The sequence below is a fragment of the Meles meles genome, chromosome 15, assembly GCF_922984935.1.
Source record: "Meles meles chromosome 15, mMelMel3.1 paternal haplotype, whole genome shotgun sequence".
NCBI lineage: Eukaryota > Metazoa > Chordata > Mammalia > Carnivora > Mustelidae > Meles > Meles meles.
In genome coordinates, this window is record NC_060080.1 from 68,555,834 (window position 1) to 68,569,821 (window position 13,988).

Genomic DNA, 13,988 nt, shown 5'->3' on the forward strand with positions numbered 1-13,988 from the left:
ATATGTTCCAATTATTAGTGTGTAGCTAGTATTTAGAATAAAATGGGTTATGGGGCACCTGGGTGGTTCATTTGGTTAAGTGTCTGCCTTTGGCTCAGGTCATGATCCTAGGGTCCTGGGATCGACCCCTGCTTCGGGCTCCCTGCTTGGTGGGAGTGCTGCTCTGCTTACCTGTGCTCTCTCTATTTCTTTGTCAAATAAATAAATAAAATCATTTTTAAAAAGGAAAAAAAATGGGTTAAACTGCACCTTAATGACTATCTCCATGCCTAGCATGTCTCCCAGAATGCTAGGTACCTGTTTTGTTTTGCTTTGTTTCTTTTTTACCCTCTCTCCTCTCTGTATAGTTATGAACAGCAAATTGAAAAAGTATGTAGGTATGTTTATAATGTAGCTATATATGTTTCTAACTAGTTAAAATGATTTTTCTTTCAATGAGTTATCTGTCATTTTTCTGACTTTTCTACCTGGAATTTTATATAGCCTGGTTCCTTATTCTTTTTGATACTTTGAAATTGTCAATCAAAATGAAATACTGCTTGAAAAGGAAACTTTAGTAAATTTTTTTCTTAGCTTAATCTTTTCACAGTGATTAGTGTTCCCTTCTTTCTGAAGCTTTCAGTAGATGAAGCATCTACCTTATATAAGTCAAGAACATTCTACTTGTCTGGATATGTGGAGTGTCCACTTGGAATTTCCGAAGTTCCGTGCACCCTTTAACTTAGTATTTATGTTTTGCATAGTTTAGCTTAAGTTAGGCCTGTGGTTTATTCCAGGTGCATTTATGGAACATCCTTTCAAAAAGATTTTTTTTCCTTGTGATGAAGAAGACTTTTCCTCTGAGAAATATTCCAGAAATTTAAAAATTCTCAGTCATGTACTAACACCATACTTAGCATACTTAACACGCTGTTTGTCAATGAGAAAGATTAGGGGAAATTTGCTGTTTTTAAAACCTTCCTAAAAAGTGAGGTCACTTTCAGCTTTTTTACATCTTAATGCCCTGGCATTTAAACAATTGATTTGTTTTTGTTCTTGAAAAATCAGCTCAGAAACCCATTTAATTTTTTATTATTTTTTTAAATATTTATTTATTTATTTGACAGAGAGAGAGGTCACAAGTAGGCAGAGAGGCAGGCAGAGAGAGAGGGAGAAACAGGCTCCCCACTGAGCAGAGAGCCCGATGCGGGGCTTGATCCCAGGACCCTGAGATCATGACCTGAGCCGAAAGCAGAGACTTAAACCACTGAGCCACCCAGGCGCCCCTCAGAAACCCATTTAAATAGACATTTTTCCTTTCATTATAAGGTTTTATCATGGAGTGGTCCCCAAAAAAGGGACTTAATGAAGAGTATAGTCAAAATTAGGGTTTTGTTTTTTTTTTAAGATTTTATTTATTTGACAGAGAAAGAAGTCACAAGTAGGCTGAGAGGCAGGCAGAGAGAGAGGGGAAGCAGGCTCCCTGCTAAGCGGAGAGCCAGATGTGGGGCTGGATCCCAGGACTCTCAGATCATGACCTGAGCTGAAGGCAGAGGCTTAACCCACTGAGCCACCCAGGCGCCCCGTTGTTATTTATTTATTTATTTTTAAAAAGATTTTATTTATTTATTTGTTAGGGTGAACAAAAGGAGGGGGAGCAGCAGCCAGAGGGAAAACCAGGCTCCCCACTGAGCAAGAAAGCAGATGAGAGACTAGATCCCTCTGGGATCATGACCTGAGCTGGAGGCAGACACTTAAAGGACTGAGCCACCCAGGTGTCCCTAGTCAACATTAGTTTTGAGGCATAGCCCCAAGGTGTATTGTATCTACAGGAATTTTTTTCATAATTCTCAGCCTGAATTGATTAATGGCATCTATTGATTCTTATAATTTAGGTTTTTCTTATCTTTCTCTGTAATAATCAGACATTCCATATTTGTTGGTTTGCATTTTTTTTTCAGTGATTACTTATTGGTCCCACGGAGTGCTTGCTGGAGGACAGATTGGAATGAAATGAATCCTTCATTGAATAAGATTTTTGTTTTAGCTTAAAAATGAATTCTAAAGTACTAATCACTTGTTTTCTTGTTAACATAAAAGTGAAAACAATTTAAATGATTACCAGCAAATGTGGAAAATCAGTATGTTTATACAACAATATCCACTGGGATTGGAAAAACTATTGTACTCTAAAGCTCTTTTAAAGACAGCTGTTTTGAAATTTATGTTAATCATCACCCTTTTTCCCCCCATAAATTAGGATTTTCTGTTAAATGTTGTATTTTGTATTAGGTGCAAATGTCAATTGTCAAGCATTAGACAAAGCTACTCCCTTGTTCATTGCTGCTCAAGAGGGCCACACAGAATGTGTGGAGCTTTTGCTGTCCAGTGGGGCAGATCCTGATCTTTACTGTAATGAGGACAATTGGCAGTTACCTATTCATGCAGCTGCACAAATGGGCCATACGAAGTAAGTATTAAAACAGAAAATAAAAATGCTCTCATAATCAAAAGTAATAAGGAGGGGCGCCTGGGTGGCTCAGTGGGTTAAGCCTCTGCCTTTGGCTCAGGTCATGATCTCAGGGTCCTGGGACTGAGCCCCATATTGGGCTCTGCTCAGCGGGGAGCCTGCTTCCCCCTCTCTCTCTACTTACCTCTCTGCCAACTTGTGATCTCTCTCTCTGTCAAATAAATAAATAAAATCTTTAAAAAGAAAAAAAGGTAGTAAGAAATAAATCTTCTGGGCCAGACCCTTTATCTCTAGGCAGAACCCTTGGTATTCCCTTCTCTGCCAACCTACTGTATGACTAGATCCACCCCTGTATCTGTCCCCTCTGCCATCCCGAGCTCCTCTTAGTCTTGGACTTTCCTAGTGTGAGCGGAGTGGCTACAGACAGAGTTCCATGGCATCCTCCAGGTGTTTAAGTCTTTCCTCTGGTTTCTCAAGCTGTGGCCAGGCTCTCCTCCTCTGCTCTGGTTTTATCCCGTGTGTCCTTAGTTAGCGATCTGATGACCTTATTCAACTTATTTATGATACCTCCCTGACTCCAGAAAGCTTTTGAATTTGTAACCCCTTTTAGGTCGAGTCTTTCTTTTGTGTGGGCTGGGTAGTTCTCTCCATTTTGAATCCTTTGACTAGACTTCTCTTTATAATCTCAAGCCCAGCTTGGTACACTTCCCTGCTTCTGTTACTCTTCTTTCTTAGCCAAAAGTTCTTATGGAATTTTTGCTGTTTTCTGGAGAGAGGAAGACTTAAAGAAATGGAACTCCTTGAAATTGGGTGTTCCAGGAATCTTAGAAGCTAATAACCTGGGGCGCCTGGGTGGCTCAGTGGTTTAAGCCTCTGCCTTGGGCTCAGGTCATGATTTCAGGGTCCTGGGATTGAGTCCCGCATCCGGCTCTCTGCTCGGCAGGGAGCCTGCTTCCCTCTCACTCTCTCTGCCTGCCTCTCTGCCTACTTGTGATCTCTCTCTGTCAAATAAATAAATAAAATCTTTAAAAAAAAAAAGCTAATAACCTGGTTATACCTATGAGAATATGGTTAGCCCATCTTAACATAAACTGTCAATGAATACTTTTAAAAAATATACGCCTAAAGTCTTTAGAGTCGTAATTCTAAAATAATAGTCTTATAGTTGTTACTGTTATTTAATATAAAAAGTAGTAGTGGAAATTATCTTACTTTAGTGTGATTACATAATAGGAAAACAAATTCTGTAATTTGGTTATTATGCCACAGGGTGGCACGGTATTTTACTATTTCCTCAAAGGTATTTGTAAGTATTTTTACACCTTGTATAATTTTTCCAACCCATTTTTAAAAATTAAATTTAAATTCCAACCCAAATTTAAAAATTAAGTACATGTTTTAAGGGACAGTAAACAGGTTATTTATTTTAACAGAATACTTCGGTTTTAAGATTAGGTATTTTTTCTTAAAATTCTTAATTTATTTAAACCTAAGTGTTAGGTACAGTTATACTGGGAGCTTTAAATTGATACCAAAACCCACTTGGAATTTGCCCTCAATTTTGGGAATTCTGTTTGTCATTACAGTTTCCTAATATAACCCCATCTGTGAGTGCTAAGTTCTACTTAAATGTTAACATCTTAAGCCTACATTACAAAAGGAAAGGAGCTTTGGAGTAGCCCTGCCTTTCTTTTCCCAGAAAGGGGGGATTTCATGGCTGACCTTATCCCTACAGTTTTATTTTTAATTTTAGAAGAGTAGACTAATTCTTCCTTTCCGGCTGAATCCTCAAGGTAAGTTTACAAATAATCTAAGAACTTAGGTTTTAATGATTTTCTTAAGAAGTTCCGCTACTTAGCTACCAGTTTCTTTATCAATCTACCTTAGTGTTTAAAGAGCTCATATTCTGAGGCACCTGGGTGGCTCAGTCCTTAGGCATCTGCCTTCAGTTCAGGTCATGATCCTAGGGTCGTGGGGTCAAGCTGCACATCGGGCTTCCTGATTAGCGGGAAGCCTGCTTCTCCCTCTCCCATTCCCCTGCTTGTATTCCCTCTCTCCCTGTCTCTTTCTCTGTCAAAAAATAAATAAACATTAAAAAAATAATAATAAAAGATAAAGAGCTCATATTCTTTTCAGAGAATAGAATATTTTAGCAACAATTTTTATTTCTTGGGGCACTTGGGTGGCTCAGTCAGTTAAGCATCTGCTTTTGGCTCAGGTCATGATGTCAGGGTCTTGGGATGGAGATCCACATTGGCCTCCCTACTCAGTGGGGAGTCTGCTTTTCCTTCTCCCTCTGCCCCTCTGCCTCCCCCTGCTTGTGCCCAGTCCCTCCCCACCCTTGTTCTCTTGATTGCTTGTGCTCTCTCTCAAAGGAATAAATAAAATCTAAAAAAAAAAAAAAAGTTCTCATTTCTCCCTCATGAAAATACTGTTAATTTCATGGCACTCACCATACTTAAAAATTCTTACTAATTAGAAAAACAAGATTTTAGTTTATTCTAAAAAGAGAAGTTTTTTTAAAGAAAAGAAATTATTTTCTTGATATAAATTCATATCTGCTATAATGAAGTTTTTAGTTATTAGATCCTAAAATAGCTAACAAAATTTAAATTGGGAGGAGTAGGGTGATGGTGGTGGCAAGATAAATAGTGAAAAAAATAAGTATAGCCTGTTCCCTATTTACTTATGATAAAATTATTAAATTCTGTTTTAGATACATGTAAGGACCTTGTATAAAGCAACAACAGTAAGGGTAACATTTTGGAGTGTACGGCCTATAATAATTTAATGTAGGTAGAAGACAAAGACTTTACATCAGTGGGTGACTCTTAAAATCTGTGTTGTAGAAATGTCGCCTGCACTCATGTATGTGTAAAAATATTAAATGCTCCTGAATTTGTGTGGTTACAGAATCTTGGACTTGTTAATACCACTTACCAACCGGGTTTGTGACACTGGGCCAGACAAAGTGAGTCCAGTTTACTCAGCAGTATTTGGAGGGCATGAGGAGTGCCTAGAAATGTTACTCCAGCATGGCTACAGCCCAGAAGCCCAGATGTGCCTCATCTTTGGATTCAGTTCTCCCATGTGTATGGCTTTCCAAAAGGAGTATGTATATTTGTTTTTTTATTCTTTTTTGTATGGAGATGTATTTCCAAGTGATTTTCTTTTATGATGAAACTTAATATCTCATATACTAAATTGTTGACTTAACATAAATAACCCTCTGTGGTATACTTTGTTCTATCAGAGTATTGTGAAAATGAAGTGATAACGTCAGATTTTTTTCTCTTCTCTTGTTAGACCTGGATTATATTTTAATTGTAGCCACTTTAGAGAATACTTTCAGTATATTAAAGTAAATGCAGGGTGGGCACCTGGCTGGCTCAGTTGGTGGAGCATACAACTCTTGATCTCAGGATTGTGGCTTTAAGACTCACGTTAGGTCTAGAGACTACTTAAAATTAAAATATTAAAAAAATAAATGCAGGATTTCTCTGCTAATTCTTGGTTTTCAAAACAATTCAAAAATTAAGACAAACATTAGTTATATGATGAATAAGGCCTGAGGGTCTAATGTATAACATGATGACTATAGTTGGTAACATTGTATTGTATAATTGAAATTTGCTAAGAGAGTAGAACTTAAATTTGCTCACTAAAAAAATAAAATGATAAATATGTGACGTGATGGAGGTGTTAATTCTTTGTGGGGGAATCCTTTCACAGTGTGTATATTTATGAGATTATTATGTTGTATGTTTTAAATAATTTAAAATCTTATCTGTCAGTTATACTTTAGTAAAGCTGGGGGATGAAAAAAGAATTTAAAATGTCTTTATCAAGTAAGGCATTGATTTTTTAAAAATTTTTTATTTATTTTATTTTTTTATAAACATATAATGTACTTTTATCCCCAGGGGTACAGGTCTGTGAATCGCCAGGTTTACACACTTCACAGCACTCACCATAGCACAATAAGGCATTGATTTTATTTCAGTTTTTTTACCATTTGAAATTTTTAAGACTTGTTATTAGCCTAAAAATGAAACTTTAGTTTTGTAAATATTATTGTACTTTTAATGTATTTAGTATGTGGCATTTCTTTATGTGAGTCAGGGTAATTAAAAAGTCTTAAAATATTTGTTCTGCTAATCTTCTATGATCCTGTGAAGTAGAATAAATGAAGAATTACTGCTATTTTATTAGCTTCTGTCCAGTACTTGTCTGTCAGACTCCTGAGGTTTTAAAATAGATAGTAAGAATAAGGCCATGTGCAAGAAAAACCATACTGAGTAATACGTAGGGTCCATACATTAATGGAATAAGTTGTGCAGATAGAAAATCTTGGTTTGTTTTTTTTTTTAAAGATTTTTATTTATTAGAGAGAGATCCCAAGTAGGTAGAGAGGCAGGCAGAGAGAGAGAGGTGGAAGCAGATTCCCTGCTGAGCAGAGAGCCCGATTAGGGGCTCAACCCCAGGACCCTGAGATCATGACCTGAGCCAAAGGCAGAGGCTTAAGCCACTGAGCCACCCAGGCACCCCGACATTCTTGTTTTTAATGACACAAAAGAGGTTGTAGGCATGCCCCAAATTTCATTGGCTCTCCTGAATTCACTATTATGGACAGCTCTCCACTATTTAATTGAAATATCTATCAAAAATTTATTTTCTAAGCTTTTTAGTCTACCATTTTTTAAACATTTGCTGTGTAAAGTAGTAGTTAATTTTATTTATTCTAAATGCAAGCTTCCAGGTATATATAATAGTCTGAATATTTGGGGCTTGGGTGAATCTGAGTATATGGGACCTACTCTATGCATTACTTTCATGATTTCATCGTAGTGTGTTGTGTACCCATTCAAGTTTTATCTTTCTAAAAACTTCTAGTTTTTCTTCAGTAGGGCTGCATGGGTGACTTTAGTTGTTTCAGTTGTCTTTCTTTATATGTATCTAAGTCCATTATATTTTATTATTAGGTCAGAATTGAACTTGTAAAAAATTATATTGGAATATAATGGTTTTGGATAGTTTTTATGTGTGTTTGTCCAATATGATCATAGTCTTCTCTGGCCTTCAGTTTACCTTTTAGAGGAAGAGCAGCTAAGCTCATCCCTCATCAGCTTCTAAGTGTAGTTTGAATTAAACCATATGACACAGTGCCGTGTTAACCCTGAAACACCTTAAAATTAAGTTTTTCTGCCTGAAGAATCAGGTAAATTGAACCTTATGGGACAGAGAGTGTGAGGGGAATTCTGGAGAAGAGAAAGCTGGAGAAGGGTTGCCTCTGATTCTCTGTATGCATCTGCTTATGTCCCAAGGTCACTCCAAGCTTTGAATGACAGGCCCAGATTGCTGAAAACAAGATTTAAACTGTCACCCAAGTCTCAGAGTAACCCCTTAGTGGCACATTTGATGGGACCAGACCCAAAATGGCATAATAAAAGCTTTGAGAACGGAATTGACATTGCAAGTATAGTCTGTGGAAGGTGAAACAAATTGTAGTCTGAACTAACTAGGTTATTTGCCTGCTAAAATAAACAAGCTAAAACCAGTATTCTTCAAAGGATTAATATAGGACACAGGACACAGAACCTACACAACAGTAACATCACAATATCTAGGATATAGTCTAAAATTACTTGTCATGTGAGGAACCAATAAACTATGCCCAGTTCTCAAGGGAAAAGAATTAACAGGTGTCAAACCTGAGATAATTCAGCTTTTGGAAATGTCAAGTCATTGAAAACAGCTGTTATAATGTGCTATTTAAGGTAAACACACTTGAAATAAATGAAAGTTAGAAATTCTCAAGTGAGAAATAAAAACTGTAAAGGAGGAGCCATGTGGAGATTTTATAACTGGAAAATATAATATCTGAAATGAAAATTTCTCTGAATGGGCTGCATAGCGGAATGGAACTGACATTAACTTGATGATAAGCCAATAGAAATTATCCAAAGAGAAGAACAGAGAGAAAAATTGGGGGAAATAAAAAAGGACAGAGCCTCAGGGTCCTGAGGGAAAATATCAGCAGGTTAACGTTGATATCATTAGAGTCCAGAAGAAGAGAAAGAGATTGTTGCAAGAAAATTATGTGAAGTAATAATAGCCAAGAGCTTCCCAGCATTGGATTAAAAATACACATTTATGGATTTAGGAAGCTCAGTAGACCGATAAACGATGAAGTCAAAAAACAATAACAAAAAAGTGTGCTCAAAAATAATCATACGGCTGAAAACTGAAAGTAAAGCAGCAACAGCGTGCTGTACAGTGGTCCTTGGTCACAGACATGGGCTAACAAGCTTGGTTTTTGCTACTCATGGCAATTTTGCTCTGTTAAGTGACCCTCTAGACCACAACTGAAATCTGGTTTGGTGGCTTTAAAAGGGCTTATCAGCTATTTTTTTTTTTCTCCCTTGTGGGAACTTGTAATTGGACCAAATGTGTTCTTAATTAGCAAGGTAGGTTTTTCAGTGAGAAAAGTCGCTGGAAGATATTACTTGTTAGCCAGTAGGGAAAAAGCTTAAAACATCAAAATACCTATTTTATGAGGGTACATTCTCCTAGTCTTTCTACTTTTCATTTGTTTGCCTGAGATCCATTGCAGTAGACTTAATTTTGAGACATCTTTGCCATTATTACCTGCTTTGTGGGGAATTTAACTGAACGGGAAGCCTTTCAGAAAGGACTAAATCTAAGCGATAGTAGCATCATTATCACCTATGCTCACATTTAATGTGTGTATATAAAAGAGTTGACTTAAGTGTAGTACATTGCATAATTTTTGGCACATAATAAAAAAATACCAAGGCTAATTTTCTTCTCCCTGCCATCTTCCTTTTATCTAGAAAACAGTATCAATTAAATTTTAAAATCTGTACGTTTATATTAGCTAATTAATGCCTGCTCTTAGTTTACATGCCAATCACTGTACATTCAATGTGAGAATCATTTGATTATTTTGGAATTCCATATAAAACTTTGCTGATCAAGCAAGGAGAGTGTCATTCTCCCAGTAGGTTTTGTTTTAGTATATAAAGACGGTAACATAGCCAGGTGTCTGGAGGAAAAATTCAAAATAGGAGAATTTGTTAATTTGTTGTTATTTCTTTTAGCGAGTATAGCATCTTAAAATTTGGATTCTCAGGGGCACCTGGCTGCTCAGATGGAAGAATGTGCTACTCTTGATCTCAGGGTCATGAACTCAAGCCCCACAATGGATGTAGAGATTACTTAAAAGAAAAAAAGATTTGAATTCTCTATAGTCACACACTTAAAAATTAATTAAAATAATTTAAGTTGCCATTTAAACAGCAAGGATAATTGAATATAATTTTCATTTAAAATAAATACTGTATGCTTTTGTTCCATAATAAAACAATATGTTTCCTTTACTCCATTTATCAAATATTAATAAGTATTTGCATTAACTTGGAAGACTCTATTTTCTGAAATTAATTATTATTAAATATTCAAATTTTCAGAGATTTGGTAAGAGATAATGATCTAAGTTTAGTGTTGATAAGTTTTGAAATTTTATTTTTATGGCAACCATATATTCTTATAATTTCAGTTTGTTTTTTGCATTTGTGTGTTTTTTGATAGTTTTTGGCATTTCTCTGAGAAATTTATTATTTGTGGCCCTTCTTGCACTTTTGGCCTATTGTGTTTCAGTAAGTTTTCATCTGCTTTTATGAATAGTCCAGTGAATATTGAAAGGTGATGAAAATAATAAATATAAATAATGACTCTGGGTTTTAAGTTTTCCTTTCCTTTTTTTTTTTAAAGATTTTATTTATTTATTTGACAGAGAGAGAGATCATAAGTAGGCAGAGAGGCAAGCAGAGAGAGGGGGAAGCAGGCTCCCTGCTGAGCAGAGAGCCCAGTGCAGGATTCTATCCCAGGATCATGACCTGAGCCAAAGGCAGAGACTTAACCCACTGAGCCACCCAGGTGCACCTTAAGTTTTCCTTTCTTTATTGTTTTATGTTTTATTCAGCCAAGTTAACTTTTTAGCTCAGGATTCTAAACATTTTTATTCTTTATCCCTTTGAGAGAGGATAAGCTTCCATTTGAAGCAATGATCTTTAGCTCTTCTCACCACAATTAGAAATGGTGGAAAAGTGTCTCCTCCGTCACTGTACAAAAAGCAGTCTTGTCCTTTGGGGCTAAAAAGTTAACAGCTGCAGTGACATGAAAGCGTCTTTCAAAAGCACAGTTAAGTAATTCAATTCAAATGAGAAGATATAAGAAAAAGACTCCTTTTAACTGGAATGGGTGAAGGACTAGGGAAACTTAAACATTTCAGTACAATTCGAACAAGTGTTATTGCCTTTTATAGATGATTGTAGAACATGATCATGGCTTAACTGACTAGATTTTTGTCTTTCTTGTTGATACTGATCATTGTTATCACATTAGTTTTATAGAAATTGTGTCCAATCTCATCATCATATCACACATGGGTACACCTGACAGGACCTAATGTCTTCATTTTGTTTTCAGCTGTTAGCTGAGGGCTGACTTACTATGTGACCTTTTGATAATTCAGCCAATAAATTGGTTAGATGTTTTGTTGGCTAATTGGACGTAAAATAATCAAGATGTTTGCCTGTTTTTATTTGTTTAAAATAAGTCTTGTTAACATGTTGAATTTCCTTTACTGTGCTTCTGTTATCAGGATAATGTTTCTGTGCACATTTTTGAATTCCAAAGACCAGAACGATAAAAAGGGTACAAACCCTTAAAATAAGGCCTAGGCATTGTTTTTTTAGTTTTTAAACTTCTCCTCCCTAGTGTCTGTTGATTTCCACTGTTTTATCACATGCATTCTCTTAATGTGTCACAGTTAGCTCTTGATATTCATGTTAAATAAGATGGACTATTTCTTTTTAATTCATAGGCTTTTCAAGAGTTTTCCAATTCTTCATTGGGGTTTGAGAGAAAATTTGTTTTAAGTGTTAAGGGACTTACCGTGCCTATTTCCATGTCATCTGTATTTTTACCAAAGGTTATCTAAGCCCTAGGGTCTTGTTGCTTAATGGTATGTGATAATCAAGCTTATTTAGATCATAAGTTCCTTGTGTTTCTGGAGTTTACACATATATTTGAGGCTTTCTTAATAGCTTCCCCAAAAGCTCAGGGCATGCTGACAAAATTTTATGATCATCCACTTCATTTTATGTTTAGTTTTTGCCATATAAATGGTAGTTTTGTAAGAGAAGGGACTATAAATGTGGTACTAGGTGGTCACATAAGCCTTTTAGGATTGTGCTCTTATCCTAACACAAGGCTGATAATTAGAAGATGTTTAGAGCTGGGTTTTCCAAAGTGTTTTTGTAGGATACTAATTCTGTGGGTCATTAATAGATATTACAAAGGACACAGGGGTTTCTATAGTTAAGTTTAGGAAACACAGAGTTAAACAATGTTTTTTTCCTGAAACAAAAACAAAAGTTTTTTTCCTGAAAGGTTTCCAAGAATTTTTCTTATGGTGATGTCTATGAATTCCTAAAGAAAAGAATGACTTTACACAAGTTTGAGAAGTCTGAAAACAGGACAGAGGGAGAGGGAGAGGAAAAGAATCCAGGGCAAACGTAGACTTCCTGTAGAGCACAAAGCCTGATACGGGGCTTGATCTCCCAACCCTGAGACCACGACCTGAACTTTTGTTCCTGTGTTTAAAGACTTTTGGGGGATTTAAAAATCTCTTTATTATTTTCAGATTAACAATTGAACCTGTTAAAAAATTCAGCTGAGTAAATTTGAAGATCTTAATTGGCTTTATTAAACAATTTATGAATCCGGCAGCATCCTATCTAGCCAGTAGAGGGAATCACCACTGAACTAGACTAAAGAACGGTTTTTAAAGGCAAAGAGAGAGCATTAAAAAAAAAAGGAGATAGGAACTATCAAGAAATGAATGCATTGTTTAGACAAGGTTGCCCTCCTAAGGGGTTGGAAGAGTCCATCAGTATTTTCTAATATTGACCAGGAAATTCCATGTTGACTGGTTAAAGGTCACATTCCTTACGGAGTTGAAACTGCAGTTAGGTTAGGTTTTAAGTCTTATATTACTGACTTGAGGCGTTAACCCAGGTGCTGCCATGTGGAGCCCATGATTTTCTTTTTAACAGATCCATGTCTTTAATTTTAAAGATAATTCTTCTGGGGGTGTCTGGTTGGCTCAGTCAGTTAAGTGTCCGACTCTTGATCTTGGTTCAGGATCTTGGTTCTCCCTCTCCCTCTGCCCTTCCCCCTGTTCTCATACTCTCTCTCAAATAAATAATCTTAGACAAAAAATACTTCTGGGGGGGAAAACACAATACTACTTCTGAGATGTGTCTGGAGGTTGAAGAAGATGTTTTGGCATTTAATTTGAAAATGTAACTAGCATACTTTATTTATTTATTATTTTTTTCTAGCATTCTTTTAAAAAGTAAGTTCATCCTATAGTTCTCTCTTTTCTGACCTCAGTGTATGCCATATAGGATTTCTCAAATATTTTCATCATGGAGCCTTAGTCATATGGATCATTTTCAGGGTCTTGTGTTCCTTGGAACATACTTTGGGAAACATAGGTCTGGCCTTAAAATATTCCTCAATTTCATTTGACTATTTCATGAAGCATTCAGTTTTCATAATAGAGGAGCAATATTTCATATATTTGCTGTATTCCCCGGTAGATTCACTGGTATATACTCACTGGTAGATTTTGGTTTGATATTATACCAATTCTACCAGTTACCAGTTGTGTGACTAAGCTTTGCAGTTTTTGTGTCTAGAATGGAGATAATAGTAGAACTTACTTCTTAGGATTCTTGTGGGAATTAAGGCAAATTTCCCATGTAACACATTTAACATAGTGCCTGGTATAGAATAAATACTCATTAAAATTTCTTATTTTAAGGAATTATATGCGTGTATGTTCCTCCCACATTTTAGAGATGAATGGTTTATGTTTTGGCATTGTTCTTAAAATTTTCTTAGCAGGAGCCACATGTCTGGGTGCTATATTAAAATTTTAATAAGAAAGTCACTAATTGTTTTGTAGTTTTTTTTCTGAATAGAAAATGGATAGGGAATCCATCTGTAGCACTTACTCTAATAGCTTGCATTTAGGGTTCTCATTTAACTTTGTATTCTATAGCAAAAGTGTGTTTCAAGAACTAAATCATTAAGAGCTAAAGTTATCTGTGGTTAAGCTGTTGATGGCTTCAGAGCACTTGAGGGAAGAATTCAACCAGTCCCTGAATTGCACATGTAAACACTCATGCCTTGAAAATTGTCAGGCTTCTTGAGAATTATATATCACATTTGTAGTGAGGCAGTTTTCTCATAGTTTACCTGTATATTTACTGGAACTCGTTCAACAGTCCGTGTGTAGCTTGTCTGTTTATAGTGGAATCAGCAAGTAATAACTGCAGGCAAAATAATGAGAGCCTAGTCAAATGAGGTCAAAGTGGTTGAAATAAATTGGTATTAACTGTTTAGAGCCATCAGTCAGAAGTATATCCTTTAGCATTTTTTGTAG

At 36.0% G+C, this 13,988-nt stretch overlaps 1 protein-coding gene across 6 annotated transcripts in view; it reads left to right on the forward strand.

Moving 5' to 3' along the window:
* ASB3 (ankyrin repeat and SOCS box containing 3) overlaps positions 1-13,988 on the forward strand; it is a 107,274-nt gene that overhangs the window by 66,303 nt on the left and 26,983 nt on the right. For all 6 annotated transcript variants that reach the window (XM_045978721.1, XM_045978722.1, XM_045978723.1 and 3 more), the window contains 2 exons: positions 2,272-2,449; positions 5,363-5,560. In XM_045978721.1, coding sequence (XP_045834677.1) covers positions 2,272-2,449; positions 5,363-5,560 — 376 coding nt within the window. The remainder of the gene's footprint in view (positions 1-2,271; positions 2,450-5,362; positions 5,561-13,988) is intronic.